General features: G+C 40.5%; 1 protein-coding gene across 1 annotated transcript in view; it reads left to right on the top strand.

The window, feature by feature from the left end:
• The first annotated feature begins 205 nt into the window (after positions 1–205).
• Positions 206–16,926, top strand: part of Asxl3 (ASXL transcriptional regulator 3) — a 106,080-nt gene continuing 89,359 nt past the window's right edge. The window contains exons 1-2 of the mRNA XM_057788755.1: positions 206–298; positions 2,159–2,267. Of these exons, the coding sequence (XP_057644738.1) occupies positions 221–298; positions 2,159–2,267 (187 nt within the window). The 5' untranslated portion in view covers positions 206–220. The remainder of the gene's footprint in view (positions 299–2,158; positions 2,268–16,926) is intronic.

The raw sequence follows: 16,926 nt of genomic DNA, 5'->3' as shown, positions 1-16,926 counted from the left end.
ATTAACTTCAGGGAGGCTGACCCGGCCCTTTATTGTAATGTAGATATTTTCAAGGGTGGCGGTTTATTTTAAAAGGCATGGAAGGAGGTGGGTTTTGTTTTTTGTTTTCTTCTCAGCCTCACAGAATGGTTTGGCTTAATCCGTTGTGTCTCAGCTGGGCTCATTTTTTGCACACTTTTCTCTTTCTAGTGGAACCTCTCCCTTAGCCTGTCTGAATGCCATGCTTCACAGTAACACTCGAATAGGGGATGGAACCTTCTTCAAAATCCCTGGAAAGTCAGGCCTCTATGCTCTCAAAGTAAGTTGGATGGTTTTGCATACTGTGTGTATTCATACTGTGGGTCACACATAGTTTTAAATACATAACGTTAAACACAGAGTTTTGTGAACGACTTCTGTGCACACGAAGGTTTTAATTTCCCACACAGATGGTTTTGTGTGGAGAATAAACAGTGATGGATTTCTTTAAGTAAAACCCATGGTTTTACTTCATAACACGGGGTAATGAAAACTAGCTGTGGCTTCCTTGGAACTTCTTGATTCTTTGAGATTTATAGGGAGGCGTGGCACAGAGCTTCAGCGAGGAGCTTTAGGTGAGCACAGTTGCCGTCCACTTTGGGACTCTACTATAGTTGGTTAGGTACACTTTGCACCTGTGTGGTTTCTATAAAAAGAAGAAAATCTTGCCTTCTGCATGAAATTACACTGGTTTAAATCAGATATTCAATGGGGTAGCAAAATGCTCAAGAAATTGTTATTTTTAAAGCAATAATAAATATGTTTTATAGCTATATAAGCAAAATATATCTATGGAAAATAAAAATTTGTTCAGCAGTGGTAGTGCACTCCTTTAATCCCAGTAGTCAGGAGACAGAAGTCGGTGGATCTCTGTGAGTTCAAGATGAACCTGACCTACAGAATGAGTTCTGGGACAGCCACGGCTATACAAAGAAACCCTGTCTTAAAAAAGAAAAAGAAGGTAAAAGAAAAATTAAAAATATGAGCTATATAGATAAAATATTAGAGGAAGTTTTGGATGAAAGAATCTTAATTACTGGGTGGATTCCTCATTGCTCTTGAGAATGGGAAGTGGCATCTAAAATGGAAAGTTCATCAGGACAAGAGCTTTTGCTAAAGCAACTGAGAATGTGCTCTACCAGAATAATTACAACTGACTAGAATCATTGAAGTCAGTATGTTTTAGTAGATTGCCCAAGATAAAAAGAAATTATTGTAAGTGATGGATTGTTTTTAAAGTTTATCAACTGCCTTTGATAAGTTTTTTTTTTTAATGCCAGGAGTCATACCTGACAAAGAAATTTTTTCATAAGTAGGAATTTCTTCTATTCTTATTATATTGTGTGTTGTAGAAAATAGCAAAAGTTCATTAAAATTACTTGTATTTTTTCATTTGTTTTTGATAGTCCTAGGTGTTTCATTTATTGGTCAAAAATCTGAGTTGTCATCTTTAGATTGGAAGGAACATAGAATTGAAAAAAATAATGCAATCTGTATATGTCAAAAGGAAATAATTATGTCTAGGTTATTTTATTTATTTATTTATTTATTTATTTCTGAGACAGGGTTTCTCTGTAGCTTTGGAACCCGTCCTGAAACTAGCTCTTGTAGAAAAGGCCTTGAACTTATAGAGATCTGCCTGTCTCTTCCTCTCAAGTGTTGGGATTAAAGGCATGCACCACGACCACCTGGTTTATGAATAGTTTTATTAAAAATTTATTTATGTATTTTAGATATGTGGGAGTTTTGTCTTCAGGTATGTCCACCAGAAGAGGTCGTTTGATCTCAGAGTCAGTTGTAGACGGTTGTGAGGCACCATGTGTTTGCTGGGAATTGAATTCATGACCTCTGGGAGAGGAGCCAGTGCTCTTAACCACTGGGGCATCCAGCCCTCCAGCCCTGTGTATAGACTTTAGAAACTGTCCACAGATATCAACCACAGTGGTGGTCTTTTCTCAATGCTTTAATTTCTTTTCCTTCTTCCATCCAAAAGAGTAACTTCTATATTAAAAGTCAGTCTGTATTACAATTCTGAATCATATAACTCTGATAATACATCAGGATTCTAAAAATATTATTCAGTTGCTAATACATCTCTGTAAATCTTTTGTTGTTGTTGTTTGTTTTCAAAATAATACAGAAAGAAGAGTCATCATGCCCAGTGGATGGAGCATTGGATCTAGTCTGTGACGCAGACCTGGATGGCACAGAGATGGCAGAAACCGGTGCCCATGGAGAGGAGAGCAGGGGTGAGTGACGTGAGCAAACACACCTTTGCTCTCTTCAAAGTTATTCCTTTCAAGTGTTCACTATTTGCTTTCCTCACCATTAGAGGTATGATTTTTTCTGCTACATTATTGTTGCTTAAGTTTTATTATCTATCATTTTTGATTTAAAAATCTTAGCACTGAAGAATACTTTTCTTTTTTTATTCAATGGGATATTTCCCTGAATAACTTTCTTGGATGTTATCAGGATCTTTATATTCCTCCCACAGAGTGAGAGAGCATTCCTGGTTGGTGTTTCTACTTTATTTCTATGGCTAGATTAAGATCGACAGTGTCTTATGACTGATGGGTCTAATTTTGGTTTCTAGTAAGTTAGGGCTAGTGTCTCTATTTCTTGCCGAATCAAGGTGTTAAAATATGTTAAATGATCAACAAAATTCAAGGGCAAGATTGGGTGGAGAATGGACACCTGGAGGTTTTCCATTGACTGGATTCATTTGTAGACATGGACTTGGTTGAGGTCACTAAAGGCAAATCACAAAGAAAAGATCAAAGACTGATCTTGTGGACACCTGAATTTCAAGAGATTAGAGAAACTTGAGAAAACAGGTGAATGAGATTGCAGATAAAGAGATATGGTTCATGCTTTCTGTATGGGAAGCTGGAACAATATGTTTCTTAGAAGGCAGAGATTCAAAAATGACCATGCTTCCTCCCATATAAGCACTAACCACTAACCCTGCTTAGCTTTGGACTGAGACAAGATCAGGTACACTGTCGTTCTTAGCTACACAAGATGCTTGATGCCACTCTGGGCTGGAAACCTTGTGTTGAGATGGGCAGAGATGGGGAGGAAGAACGTGAGAGAGGGGTGAGAACCATGGAGAAGAAGGGGAAGAATCCAATTCTCTTGGATTTATGTTTCATTGATGCACATGGCGAGGATGGAAGCAGATCTGGGGACTTTGATCATAGCCTGCGTGTGACTGGGCCATGAGACTGTTGATCACAGCCTGCATGTGTCAGCGTCACAAGAGTGTTGATCACAGCCTCCATGTGATGGGCCATGAGCGTGTTGATCAGAACATACATGTGATGGGGCCACGAGAGTGAGAAAGAAATCAGAAAGTAGTACAGACAATGCCAAGGTTTCAAGGATTTTTGAGGTGGAGAAAAAGAAAGTGGGAAAATACTTAAAAGAGGGATATAATGGATACTTTTTTTGGCTTAATGGAGAAAAATATAATAGAATCATTGTTTACTGGTAGGAAAATTCTAGTGAAGGAGAAATGGATCTAGTGGGAGAAATGTTACACTGCCATGTGCTTAATAACACTAGAGAATGTTGATGAAGATGAACATCTGTGCAGTTAAAAGGCTGATTTTAGCTAAGGGCACAGACAGAATGGAAAACAGTCAGTAGAGACCTGAAGCTGTCTGGATAGAAGCAAGGTGGGTGAGTACAGAGATATGGAAGGGGCCTGAAGAAGTTGGCCCTTCCTGCTGCCACTTTTTCTAAGTAAGGGACATCAGTTCAGCAGTCAACGTTTGGGTGGCGGAAGTACTCTCGGAGACCTAAGGAGAAGAATACCTAGGTCTGCCGAGTTCTGCCGATGCATCTGAAAGCGTTAAGGCCACATTTGTAAGCTTATCAATGCTGAGTGTACTAGACAGCAGTTCTGTTGCAATTTCTCACAGTTGTGTTCTGGACCACTGAACAAATGCACAGATAGATTTGTCTGCCGTTGAGGTCTTGACACATGTGGTACAACATAGGAATGAAGGAATGGAGAAGAGATGTACAGTTTCCATAGTGTTTAAGCCAGATGGATGGATAGGTCTACTTAGAGGAAAGATAACCTTTTTAAAATTAAAACAGAGATATAAAACTGATAAAGACCCCGGTTATAGGGTTTAAGAGTAACCTTGACTAATAATTAAGAGAAATAGTATGGATAAGGCATACTGAGTAAGAGCTAAAATTGCCCAGAAGTGGAGGGTAACTCAAGAGTTAATCAGAACATATAGATAAGAGTAGTAGGAGTTGGTGATCCTAGCATACCTATTTTACCTGAACTGTCCACGGGCAGGGCTACATTGAAGTAGAACAGCTGTGATAACCCACAGCAGTGTCCACGCTATCCTAACTCTAACCCTAACCCTGACTCTAATCCTATTAAGCCAGTAAGAACAGAGAGGAAGGCTGGTGGTATCCCTTTTCTCTTTAAGAGTCTGGCAGTCAGAGGGGAGAGAGGGAGGAATGGAAGAAAGGGGAACTATGGTTAGTACATAAAATGAATAGAAAAATAAAATATGTATTTTTAAAAAAACATATTAAGCTCTAAAAAAAGAACAAAAAGAGAGCTGAGTGGCTGGCAATGCAGGGCTTACCCTGTGCTCTAACTACCTTTGAGTCATCCACGTCCTTGTAGTTAGTTCCAGTAAACTTGGGGTTCATCAGGTTGGACTTGAACAGATCCATGAATAAATGAACCTTTACATGCACCCGGAGTGAGTCACACAAGATACACAAGATATCTGTGCTTTGATGACACAGAATACAGTGCTGGGGGCAAGAAAGGAACTGAAAGGAAGAATGGTCCAGCAGAACAGTGAGGGTTGCATGGGTCACTTACCCGATTTCCAGGCCCAACGGTACAAGACATGTGACAAAGACAAAAGTCTGCCATGTGGCAAAATCTTGGGGTGGGGTGTACATGGGAGAGAGCCAAGGTTTGTCAGTCAAGAAGCAGAGTAATGGTTTGGAGAAAATGTTGGTATTGCAAAAGTTTTGCTAATGACTGACCCTGAATTCTGGGGGAGACAAGGATTTTAGTGATTGGGCAGGGACAGAAATAGGGGAGGAGACCTCAACCAGCAATTAAGTCAAAGCAGGGATAAGCAGACTCCCCTAATTTGACATGTGATTAGGTACTTCACAGAATAACTCAGACCCACACATATCCAGCTAATGTGACCCAAATTAGATTTCCTGGCCTCTCCTTTGAAGTTGCATTAGGGAAATTGCTTTGGGGAAATCACTGAAAGAATAGTAAATAGCTTATTTCCTTGAGTACTCCTTGGCTCACCCACCTTTGTATCTTATTGCAAGCCATAATTGCTTCTTGCAGAACAAGCATATTTCCTATCCACAAAAGTGCCCCGCGTAGCATGGAAAACCTAGAGAGTGAAAATCTACTGAGGTCTGATGGTGCCAGCCTTTGCAAACAGCCTGCATTGCACATACTTTGATATTCACAGCATTCCTCGGATGCAGATGGGATTTATCAGTTTTGTTGCTTGATCTGATCACAAAGAATAGTCTTCAGGACCTCTCAGATAGTATCCAAACCCAGATGTGTATCTGACACCAAAATCCAGGTTCTAACTATTCTAATACACTGCCTGGAACAATAGGGAGCAGTTTTTGCCTAGCAGTAGAGGTAATTTGCCCTTCCAGTGTGAGCCGTCAGTGTTCTTATTATCCTCCCGAGAAAGTTTTCCACATGCGTGCATGTGGACCTGAGGGAGCCCCCACTATTGCTTCTTTGGTGTAGAGCCTGGGAAGGAACTAGTTGAATAATATCCAGTGAGATACCTTTGGCACAATTGAAAGAATCACTCTGGCATAACCAAGTTATTTAAAATTAATAAAGATTAATTGTTACACCATCAAAGAGGGGAACAAAGATATATAGAAAAAAGAAGTGCTTTACCTTGGCTGACAGCAAACTGGGGCTGGAGAGAGGGCTCACTGCTTAGGAGTGCCTACTGATCTTGTAGAGTTCACTTCTCAGCATTGGTGACTCCAGCTTCAGGGGCTGTGACACCCTCTTCTTGCCTATACTAACGTGAACAGGTGCATACACACATACCTTAAAAATAAATCTTAGGGATAAAATTCTACTAAGCATCAGTATATAGTATCTGAATGTCAGTCCCTGTGATAGAGTTCCTATCAATGAAGTCCTGCCTTAGCCCTTCTCTTGGACTCAGCTGACCACAAGAACAGAGTCTTAGAAAATGGCCGTTGCTCTGCCAAGATACTTTTATTAAAGTTCACTTGAAACAATCCACTGTGGGGAAAGTGGTATATTTTGGACAGTGACATTTATGAGACAGAGAACTATGACTGTGTCCATGCCTCTTTGACTTCAGAGCAGTCTCCCACGTGAACAAATATTGAACACACAGACTTGAGAAAGTAAACGGCTCAAATTTTATAAACTAAGCTCTGGAGATCAAAGAGTGATTTACGTGAATCGGTTGATACATCTGTGTTGACAAGCCATGACAAGTTATACCTATATAAGTATAGATCTGTGTCACACAAAGAAAATATTATGAATTTTATGGCCTATTTTAGGCAGAGATTTATGCCTGTGTTTGTATCTGAGTTGTTTTTTTGTGCATAATACAGAGGTATATTATGGCTTTCCTCACGTGTTAAGTTGGTTTACAATGTATTACTCTCTTACATAACCCACAATTTTTATATTAAATAATATCACTAGCAAACAATCTTTACCCTCTTCATCATCTACTTAATAGTTGTTATTAATAAGAATAAAGTGTCTCTTTTGTATCTGTAATATACTTAATGCTTAAGATAAACAGAAAACCACCTCCTCCCTTCTAATGAGGAAACTGGAGAATGTATAATTTTCATCTACAGAGATCAAAAAAAGTTCTGCTTGCTATTAGCCCTAATGGCTTCAGGGAGGAAGCCACACTAAGGCCAGGGAATTAGTATTTTTAAAGTCTACTTTTACAGAGAGGGAGAGCGGAAGGCAGGAGAGGACAGAGAGGGGAGAGGGAGAAAAGAGCAATGAGAGGGAGGGAGGGAGAAGCAATGAAAGGGAGGGAGAAACAGGAACACATGTCCAATGTTGTTTAGACCTGAAATCCCAGTATGTATAATGATTTCAACATTTCAAGAATTTTATTTGACCCCTTTTCATTCTTCTTTGTAGCCAGTTTTATAAGTGGGTTTCTGATTGTGTGATTCTTGGCAGAGTTGTGTTAACTTAATGAAACATTATTCAGCTCACTCTTATTTTCCTTGGCTCAGAGGTTACAGTTAGAGGGGGTATTTTTTTATATATCAAAAGTGAAAGTTGCTTTAAGATGGCTCAAGTGTATGGGTACGATCTCTGCTGATGCATCAATTACGCAGAGACCAGGAATTTCATGGAGAAAGTGGGGAGTTTCCAAGGAAGGCTCAGGACCCCTGGCAGAGTGTTCACAGTGTGTACTATAGCCTACTCACACTGGGAAGGGGAGGACAGAGGGTGGCATGGTACCCAGGAGAATGGCTTAAGTGGACTCTACCCACTGCATTAGTTCCCTTTTCCTCTTGGAGTGACAAAATACCTGAAAAAGGCAGCTTAGGAAAGAAAGGGTCAGTCCTGCTCCCAGGTTGAACAGGAAGACAAAGATAAGTGCTGGTGCTCTTCCCTCCCTCCCTCCCTCCCTCCCTCCCTCCCTCCCTCCCTCCCTCCCTCCCTCCCTCTTTCTTTCTTTCTTTCTTTCTTTCTTTCTTTCTTTCTTTCTTTCTTTCTTTCTTTCTTTCTTTCTTTCTTTCTTTCCTTCCTTCCTTCCTTCTTTCTTTTTCTCTCCAGATCTCAGTCCATGGGCTGTGCAGCCCACATTTAAGGCAGATACTCCTCCTTAGTTAAATCCCTATGGAGACACCCTTACAAACACACCCACATGTGTGAGTCCAAGTGAATCCAAATGAATCAGGCTAACAATACAGATTAACCACCCCTCGGGGTCTTGTTTTTCTACTTGACTGTGATGCCCCACTGAGATGCTTTGCAAGATGCTATGTGTCCACACACATGTGGGGTTTTTTATGGAGGGGGGGCGTGCAGGGTGTTGATTACAGGCTCCCAGTTGTTCACTAAAGAAGACATAGCATTGCCCCTGTCTACTTGGCACCCTTCCTGAAACTTTTGTGAGCATGAGAAAGAAATTCCTTCAGACTTTGTACCAGGCCACCTGGTTTCCTTGGGTTAAACAAACTTGTCCCTTAGCCCACATCTCTGCATTTTAGCTAACAACTTGTTAACCGGTAGATGCACCTGCTCTACTCTGGTGGGCTGGAGAAACTGAAGTCTGTGAGGACAGTGTTGTTTCAGGTACAGATGGAAGAAAGTACAGAGGGAAGTGAACACTCCTCAGAGAAATGGCCACTGGTGGGGTGTCAGACTTCCTCTGCCCACTCCTTCCCATTCCTCACGCTTTCATCCCTGCCCACGGTTTCACAGTTTATGAGAAATAAAAGAGATTCGAAAGATTATTCTGCTCACTTTCCTTGTACCCAATCCATTTAAGAAGATATTTTCCTAGCAACATGTCCAGGGAGGGTAGGAATCTTCAAATCCAGCCCTCTTACTTTTTTCCCTCTGTGTTTTTGATAACCTTTATAGCAAAGAAGGATTTCCTTATGTTGAGTTTGTGCTTTTAATTAAAACAATTTTCTCTTTTCTTCTGTGGCCCCATGATGGAGAACAGCTGGTTACCATCGCCTGACCACCCCCTTCGCCTTCTCCAAATGACTCACTCCCACTCCTTCAAACATGACTTAGATATTACTTCCATTTCTTTTATCCATCAGGGGCCTCTTTTTCTTACATCTCCCTCCTTGAACTGTGAACTCGGCTCATGTATAAATGGGTTTTAGTCAGTTTTAACAGCTTGGAGCCATGGGGGAAGAGAAAGTTTGCTTTGCAGTGCAGATAAATCTCCCCCGCTACATATCATTGCCTAAGTTCTCTTGTGTTACAAGAGCAAAATTCCATAATAATGATAAAGACGAGAAGGAGTGTGATCTCATAAGAAAAACAAGCTCACTCTCAAATAAAAATATAATTAAAGGTATTCCCCCAATTATTCATCTTAACAAGCTAATTTTGATTTATATCGTCAGAGACATGTACATCGGAACAAGGCAGACATGCTCTTTAAAAACTGTATGTTCCTGCTGCTGCCAGATAATCCATTTTCTCTGTCTGCAAAGTGACTGTTTACAACTGTTTCTCAAACAGCTATCTGTGTACTTTGCCTGATATTTTACATCCTGACATATGAAGTGATTAGCAATAAGCCCATTAGTGAAGCTCTTACCCTTGACCCTCACTAGCCTTTTGCTCTTACGTTTTTTTTTTTTTTTTTTTCTGGACATTTCTGTGTTTCATTTTCTGGGTCTATTGCTCTATTTCTCTGTAACTATTTCAGGAAATGGAGAAGCATTGAAGATCAGGGGTGTTCTGCCAGTATAAGTGAAATAATTTGGGAGCTGGAGTGCCAACTCAGGTGGTGAAGTGCTTGCCTCACAAGCACGAGGATTACCCATTACCCACATGAAAATCTGGGTTGTGTGGCACACATTTGTAATCCCATCACTGGGAAGGTAGAGGCAGGCAGATCATTGTCATTCACTGGCCAGTCAGCCTAGCAGAATCAGTGACTCCCATGTCCTAGTGAGATACTTGTCTCAAGAAACAGGGAGGCAATCTCTGAAGAAAGACATGAGAAATTGACTTCTGCTCTCCACATGCATGTACATATACACATAAGTTCATGTGCACACGCAGCAACTTGTAATGTGTTGTTGTTATCATTGTTTTTATTTTATCTCCTCTTATACAATACATCTGGGCCGTAGTTTCCGCTCCCCTCACTCCTCCCAGCCATCCCCCAACTCTCCTCTCCCTCAGATCTACTTCTCCTCTGTTTCCCTTCAAAAAATAGCCGGCCTCCCAGGGATATCAACTCAACTCTGCAGGGCAAGTTACAATAAGACTAGGCACAAGCCATTGTATCAAGATTGGACAAAGCAACCCAGTAGGAGGGAAAGGGTTGTAAGAATAGGCAAAAGAGACAGACCCCCCCACACACACTGCTACTGTTAGGAGCTCCACAAGAATACCAAGCTACACAACAATAACATATATGCTGAAGGTCTACACCCATACAGACCCATGTATGGGTTAGACCCATTCAGGCTCCATGATGGCTGCATCACTCTCTGTGAGCTGCTATGAGCTCTGCTTGGTTGATTATGTGGGCCCTGTTCTCCTGGTGTCCTCAACCCAGATAGCTTCTACAATCCTTCCTTCCATCTTCCTTGGGGTTCCAGAGCTCCCCCTAGTGTTTGACAGTGGGTCTCTGCATCTGCTTCCAACAGTTGCTGGATGAAGCCTGATGACTAGACAGTAATGATTAGACACTAATCTAATCTAGAGCTATAGCAGAATATCATTAAAAATCATTTCACTCACTTTTTTCCAGTTGTGGTTGGTTCTATTCTAGGTCTCTGGGCTATCGAGCCTCTGGTGTCTCACCCTGCAGGCTGTGTTGGGCATGGGCTCCCTCTCATGACATGGGCCGCAAGTTGAACAAGTCATTAGTTGGCTACTCCCACAGTTCTGTGCCTCCATTACCTCAGCACACCTTTCAGGCGAGATACGTTGAAGGTGGAAGGCTTTGTGGCTGGTTTGGCATCCCAGGCCCATCACTAGAAATCTTTTCTAGTTACAGAAGATGGCTGGTTCAGGTTCCATATCCCTCATTACTAGGAGTCCTCCCTAGGGTCACCCTATAGGTTCCAAGTGGTTTCCACTGCACTAGATTTCCACATTGCCCACCCGTAACCCCCAAATACCTAGGGCGTAGTTTCCTTCATATAACAGAATCTGCTTTTCTTCATTTCCATTTTTCTGAGAACTCCTTACTGTGTCTATGATAGGATGGGGGTCAGGCAGCTAGAAAGTAGAACTCCTTAGGTATGCTTTCCTTGTCAAATATGTCATTTTAGTTTTGTGCTTTCTCCATGTCTAACTCGTGGTTAAAGGGAGTCTTTGAAGGGTATGCCCAGGTATTAGCAGAGTTAAATCAGAATGGCTGGTTAATCAAGACGTCTAAGGAGTACATCTTCCATGTGGGAAATGTTCTCAGTTACCTTTGCAGCTTCAGTGTTTCATCCGGTACAACCCAAAATGTTTATTAACCATTTGTTGACTTTCTAAATCAGTTATGTTATACCTAGTTCTGTGATAGGCAACTGAAATTTGCTAATCAATATCAGCCACAAAATCACTAAGGAGATTCATAACATTGTGCTTTATGACATATGTTCATGTACATACATAAACACAACATACTCATGTATACGCAAGCACATATGCATACATGTATGTTATAATTGGTTTTTATTGTCAATTTGACACACTTGGGAAGAAGGAACACCAATTGAACAATTAACCTCTTTTGGGTTGGCCTTTGAGCATGTCTGTGGGCCATTGTCTTGTTTGCTAATTGATATAGGGGAGCCCAGACCACTGTGGGTGCTGCCATCCCTAGGCAGGTGATCTTAGCCTGCATAGAAAGCTATCTGAGCCAGCCAGAGAACAAACTAATGAAGAAACTTTCCTTAGGGTTGTTGCTCCGGATTCCTGCCTTGACTTCCCTCAGTGATGGACCATGACCTGGAAGTGTGAGATGAAACCTTTATCTCCTCAGGTTACTTTTGGTCATGGTTTTTTATCATTGCAATAGAGAAGCAAACTACTAAAATATAACAGTAGCATCTTTGTTCACTATTACTTTACTTTTTCTTTTTCTTTTTTTCTGAAATAAGGCTACACAGAGCAAATGAAGCAGATTTTGGAAACATAGTAACAATTTCATTCTCTAAGCTATATTTAACTCATGCATATTATTATGTTAAATAATATCAAGAACCCAAGTGGTTAAAATGCCAAGATTCTGTTCTTTAACGGTTTCTTGGGAAAATTGCTATTTCCGTTATTTTATTGCTAACAGTTCTCTGTTGCTAGTTTGTTTTGGCATATCATACCCTTGGAGGTTTTTTTTTAATGCAACAAGAGAGCTGACTGTACCCACCTTGACCCAGGAATCATTTTAGAGAAGATATCTCTCCATAGGCTGGATCCAAAAAGGACTAAGGAATTACCTTTCTCTGATAGAATTGGAGTCCAGGAGAATTTTAATTGGGGTCAAATGGGTTTCCTGTTCTTTTTTATGTCAGTTTTTATACTTCTTGGCATGCATTTAGTTGCTGCATTGATCCAGAAGATCTGCTTACACAATTTCAAATGTAAGTACTATACACAAAACACATTGTAATCCAAGCTGAAACCTTTGGACAATTTCCCATGTGGGCTTTACTCTGGAATCACTTGCTTATTGATCTTTCAAAACAAAGTAGAGTTATCACTATTATGTTTCCATTGGCATAGTTTTTTTTTCTGGAATTAATTGTTACATCATTGTGCTTTGATAAAAAGGGATAATTTTAAACCTTATAGTTTTATAATGTGTACATATACGTGTGATCAGCTTTAAGTATGAATTACATCTAAAAATCCAGGAAGAAGAAGATCAAGAGAGGGCAATATTAAGTGATAAGGAAGGGTGGAGTGGGTCAGGTTGTGTCAGACATGAAGGAGGAAATGTATATATCTCTGGGGAGCGAAGAGTGGGAGATGGGTACAGGGAGGGAAGGATACAGAAAGGAAACACAAAAGCATACTTAATCAAAACTGTCATGATGGCATCTAACACATAATATGGTGAGTTGAACAAAGATAAGTCATGACCCCACAACTGAATCATGGGCATTTTTGTATGTTTTTTTTTAGCTCTTTGTTCTTCATTAAGAATGGTCTACAGTTCTAATTTCAGATTATTATATCAAACAACTTAATTCTATTCAGATAAAACAAATGTCATATGTGTTCTCTCAATTTTCAATCCTATTATACATACATACATTCATACATACATATGTACATGTATGTAGCTATGTCATAAACACAGCAGCAAAGCTGTTTAGAGAACAGAGGGAACTAGACGGAAGGAAAAAAGGGAGGGGAGGGGATTGAAGGGGATCTGCTCAATGTATAGTGCATATAACAATGTAAAATTTATATGGCTGAACTAGTGATTAATAAATAAACAATAAATCCAGCCCACTTTTGGAGTATTAATGAGTCCTAATGGGTGTCCACAGTGTTGTCCCCAGTCCTCTGATATGATGTCCATTCATTGTGAAGTTTTTCAGCTGTTAGATAATAGTAGTGGCATTTCTATAGGAATCTGTTGGTGTTTGAGAGCATCATCTGTGATTGTTTTAGGGAACTAATAGGGAGAATTAGAAGAAAATTAATAGAAATGAAAGTGGTTGAAGTCCATACCTTTTCCCTCGGGAGGCCCTTGAAGTAGAGCTCTCTCAAATAGCTATTGCCTATGTGGGCGGCTTAGTGGGATACACAGCAGTGAACAGAATGAAAAGCCTTTATGGCAGTGCCTGAGTACGATCCACGCCCTGGCATGCACTGTGGTTTGTGCCTTCATGGTCCCTGCCGTTTTATGTAGCTTAATGACTTTTAGCTTTGACTTTGAAATTTTGTTTTTATTTCCTTATGCAAGAACCATAAAATTGTGGCTTTTCTCTTAAAGTAAGACAATGAGTAAGGTGACACAGAGAGATATATCTATGCTTATTCCCATCCATGTATCTCCCTGCCTGTTTTTGTTGGGGTGGGTGGTGTCCTTTAAGTTTGCTTTCCTGTTTATCTTAATTGACTTTAGGATAGATGTGTGTTTTAATTTTTCAAAAGTTTGCTTTTTTCCTAATTTTAAGAACTTCTATGTATGCTTTTCCATAATACAAACTACATCTGTTTTTCTCCTCTTTCTTCAGTTCTTGATAAAGGCAGTAATTAAAACTTAACTTCAATGATAGATACTTTAAATTAATTTAATGAAAGTCAGATTTAAAAATCCAATGTAATGAGCATAGAACAGCTTGTCTTTGCACGTAAGTACTGAGTTGCTTAGCCTAGGGCTGCTGGGGCAAGAGCGTATCTCATCATTGCAGGGACAATCAGTAGTTTATCCACTAACTTCCGAGGACGTAGGTTAGAAGGAAGCATGGCTTCTGCAGAGATATTTAGGGGAGCTTTTGGAGAAGCTGTTTGAGTTTGATCTTCTGAGGAAAGTTTACAAGATTGAGTGATGGTTATGGCTCGTTGAGAAGGATCCAGTGAGAGTCAGTACAACAAACAGCAGGGGTTTGTGCTCCAGTATTGTCAAATGGCTTCTTTGGCTACATCAGATGTGGTAGGAGTTGTAGAAGCCAGCACGATATGAGACTAGAAATATATCAGAAATAAACGCAGATCGATCGCGTCAACTTTTTGATTTTTCCCTCATTTGTATCTTGAGCTGAGGATCAAAGCTAGATTTGTGGGGCATTGGTTCTTCTGCCAGTGATCTACCAAGTGGATTAGGAGAGGATCTTCATGGTATCATTCCACTTTAACCACGCACAGATTGTATGGCACCAATGAGTACCATCCATGCTATATATGCCATACATGCCATACATCGATCTTCAAGGTCAATTGAATAAAACAGAGGCCAGAGGACAACTTGGAGATACCTAGAGAAAAAGACCACAGCTTGATGAGACATTGTCACCTTGTTTCTGGTCATTAAGAATCCTTCATGGCTGCCTATAACGTTTGCTCTCAGCCCTTTTGAGTGAGTGAGTAGCTTGTGTGTGAAGTGATAGCTGAGAGCCAAGTTTATAGTTAAATTAAACCATGCTTTCAGTTTGCCTTATTTGGGGAGACAAGCAAAATGTGGGATACAATGGTATAGCTATGCTTTTTAAGAAATACTGAACACCAAGTCAGCCAGCAAAAATTCACATTCTTGTTTGTTTCTTTATTTTCATTTTTTAAAAGAAAAAAACTACCTTTTTTCACTATATATACCAATCCAAGTTCCCACTCCCTCCACTCCTCTCATTCCCTCCACCTGCCCTGCATTGGGGAAGGCCCAAGGCCCTCCCTAATATATATAGGCTGAACAAGGTATCATCCAAAGAGACTAGGTTCCCAAAAAGCCAGTACAAATAGTAGGGATAAATCCTGGTGCAACTGCCCGTGGCTCTTCAGTCTGCTCCAGCCATGGAACTGTCAACCACATTCAGAAAGCCTAGTTTGGTCCTAAGCTGGTTTCTTTCCCAGTCTGGCTGGAGTTGGTGAGCTCCTATTAGCTAAGGTAGACTGTTTCAGTGGGTGAACCCATCATGTTCTTGACCTCTTTGCCCATATTCTTACTCCTCCTACTCTTCAGCTGGACTTTGAGAGCTCAATCCAGTGCTCCCATGTGGGTCTTTGCCTCTGTTTCCATCAGTTGCTGGATGAAGGTTCTATGTACATCCTTCATTTTGTTTTCTTATTTTCAGTGTGTTCATCTATTTCATCTATGAGAAGGACAGGCTATCTTTTTCAAACCTTTATGGGTTTTTAATATGCAAAGACCTGTCATTAATTCTGTGATCATACTGACATAGTTTAATAGTAAAGAAAAATCCCAGCTCTCATTCTGTCTTAAATGCCAAGAGGATGTCAGGTTCTGTGCTTCATGTCAAGGTTTGATGTTTCTTGGATAAATCATTTGTCCCCATTGTTGGATCTCCTGGCTCCTGTTGTAATTTCACTTTCAGGGAATTTCCTCTGACCTCTCCTCTAACATTAATTTATCGTGAGGTCCATTTCACAAATCAAACTCCACCTCTTAGATGAATACTCAGACCTCCAACTATTTATTTATCACATCTATTCTTAAGACAGCTGTAAAATAAGTGTAAAACGGTAAAAGCCTTGTGTTTTTTTTTTTCAGAATATGACTCTGTATAACCTGTTTCCTCGGCGGATGGGGTATTTTCCATTCTGCTAACCTCCTGTCACATGTTTGGCAAAAGAACAAAGAAATTAACTCAGATGCTCATAGTAAACATTAGGTTTACATCTGTCCGTGCTTTAAAATGATGCATGTTCATCATATGCCACTACTTGGGATCTAGGTTTATAGACTTTATTGTTGAATGCATTTCCTTTCCCCTTAATAGTGTATTTTTTATCTGAAGCAAATATTTAGATAAAACCATTTTGACCCAGGGAATCATGTTAAGATCAATGGGGGATGTGAGGGGGCGTAGCTGAAATAGGGTTATTGGTGGTGCTGCATTGCATTTTGAAGGAAGGGGAAGGAGAAGGCTAGTAATGTGGGCTCAGAGAAGGCCCAGTTTGAGAATGCATGTCATGGTATTTATTGGGCCCGACCCTCCCAACACAACCTCTTTCATTTTGGGCTCTGCATTGAACATCCTCTTGTAAATGGCTGTGAATAACTGCAAATGAACACAGGACAACAGCAGAGCTGAGACATACTCGTTGACCCTAAAGTAGATTTCCTGGTATTGGGGGCATCCCAGGTCAGAGGGCAAGAAGGAGGATGGTAACAGCCACAGCTGCTCTCTTCCAGAAAGACACCCAGGTGCACTCTGCTCTCATAGCACTTAGATGATGAAAAAACATTTAGGGGCATTCAGTCAGAACTTGTCATTGTTTGATCCCACTGCATTGAAGTTTACATCTGGAAGACTGACAATTCTGGGCCAGAGAGATGGTTCACTAGTAAAGCCATGGATTAGTAAGTCTGAGGACCTGGGTTGAATCTCTAGAACCCACCTGGTAGGAGAGAATTGACTCTTGCCAGTTGTCCTGTGACCTCCACACAAAGACTGTAAGACACTTGCACACATATACATATAGACAAAGTAAAACAAGAGAGA

Source organism: Chionomys nivalis, chromosome 14, assembly GCF_950005125.1.
Source record: "Chionomys nivalis chromosome 14, mChiNiv1.1, whole genome shotgun sequence".
Taxonomy (NCBI): Eukaryota; Metazoa; Chordata; class Mammalia; order Rodentia; family Cricetidae; genus Chionomys; species Chionomys nivalis.
This window is presented reverse-complemented; position numbering and strand designations above follow the sequence as displayed.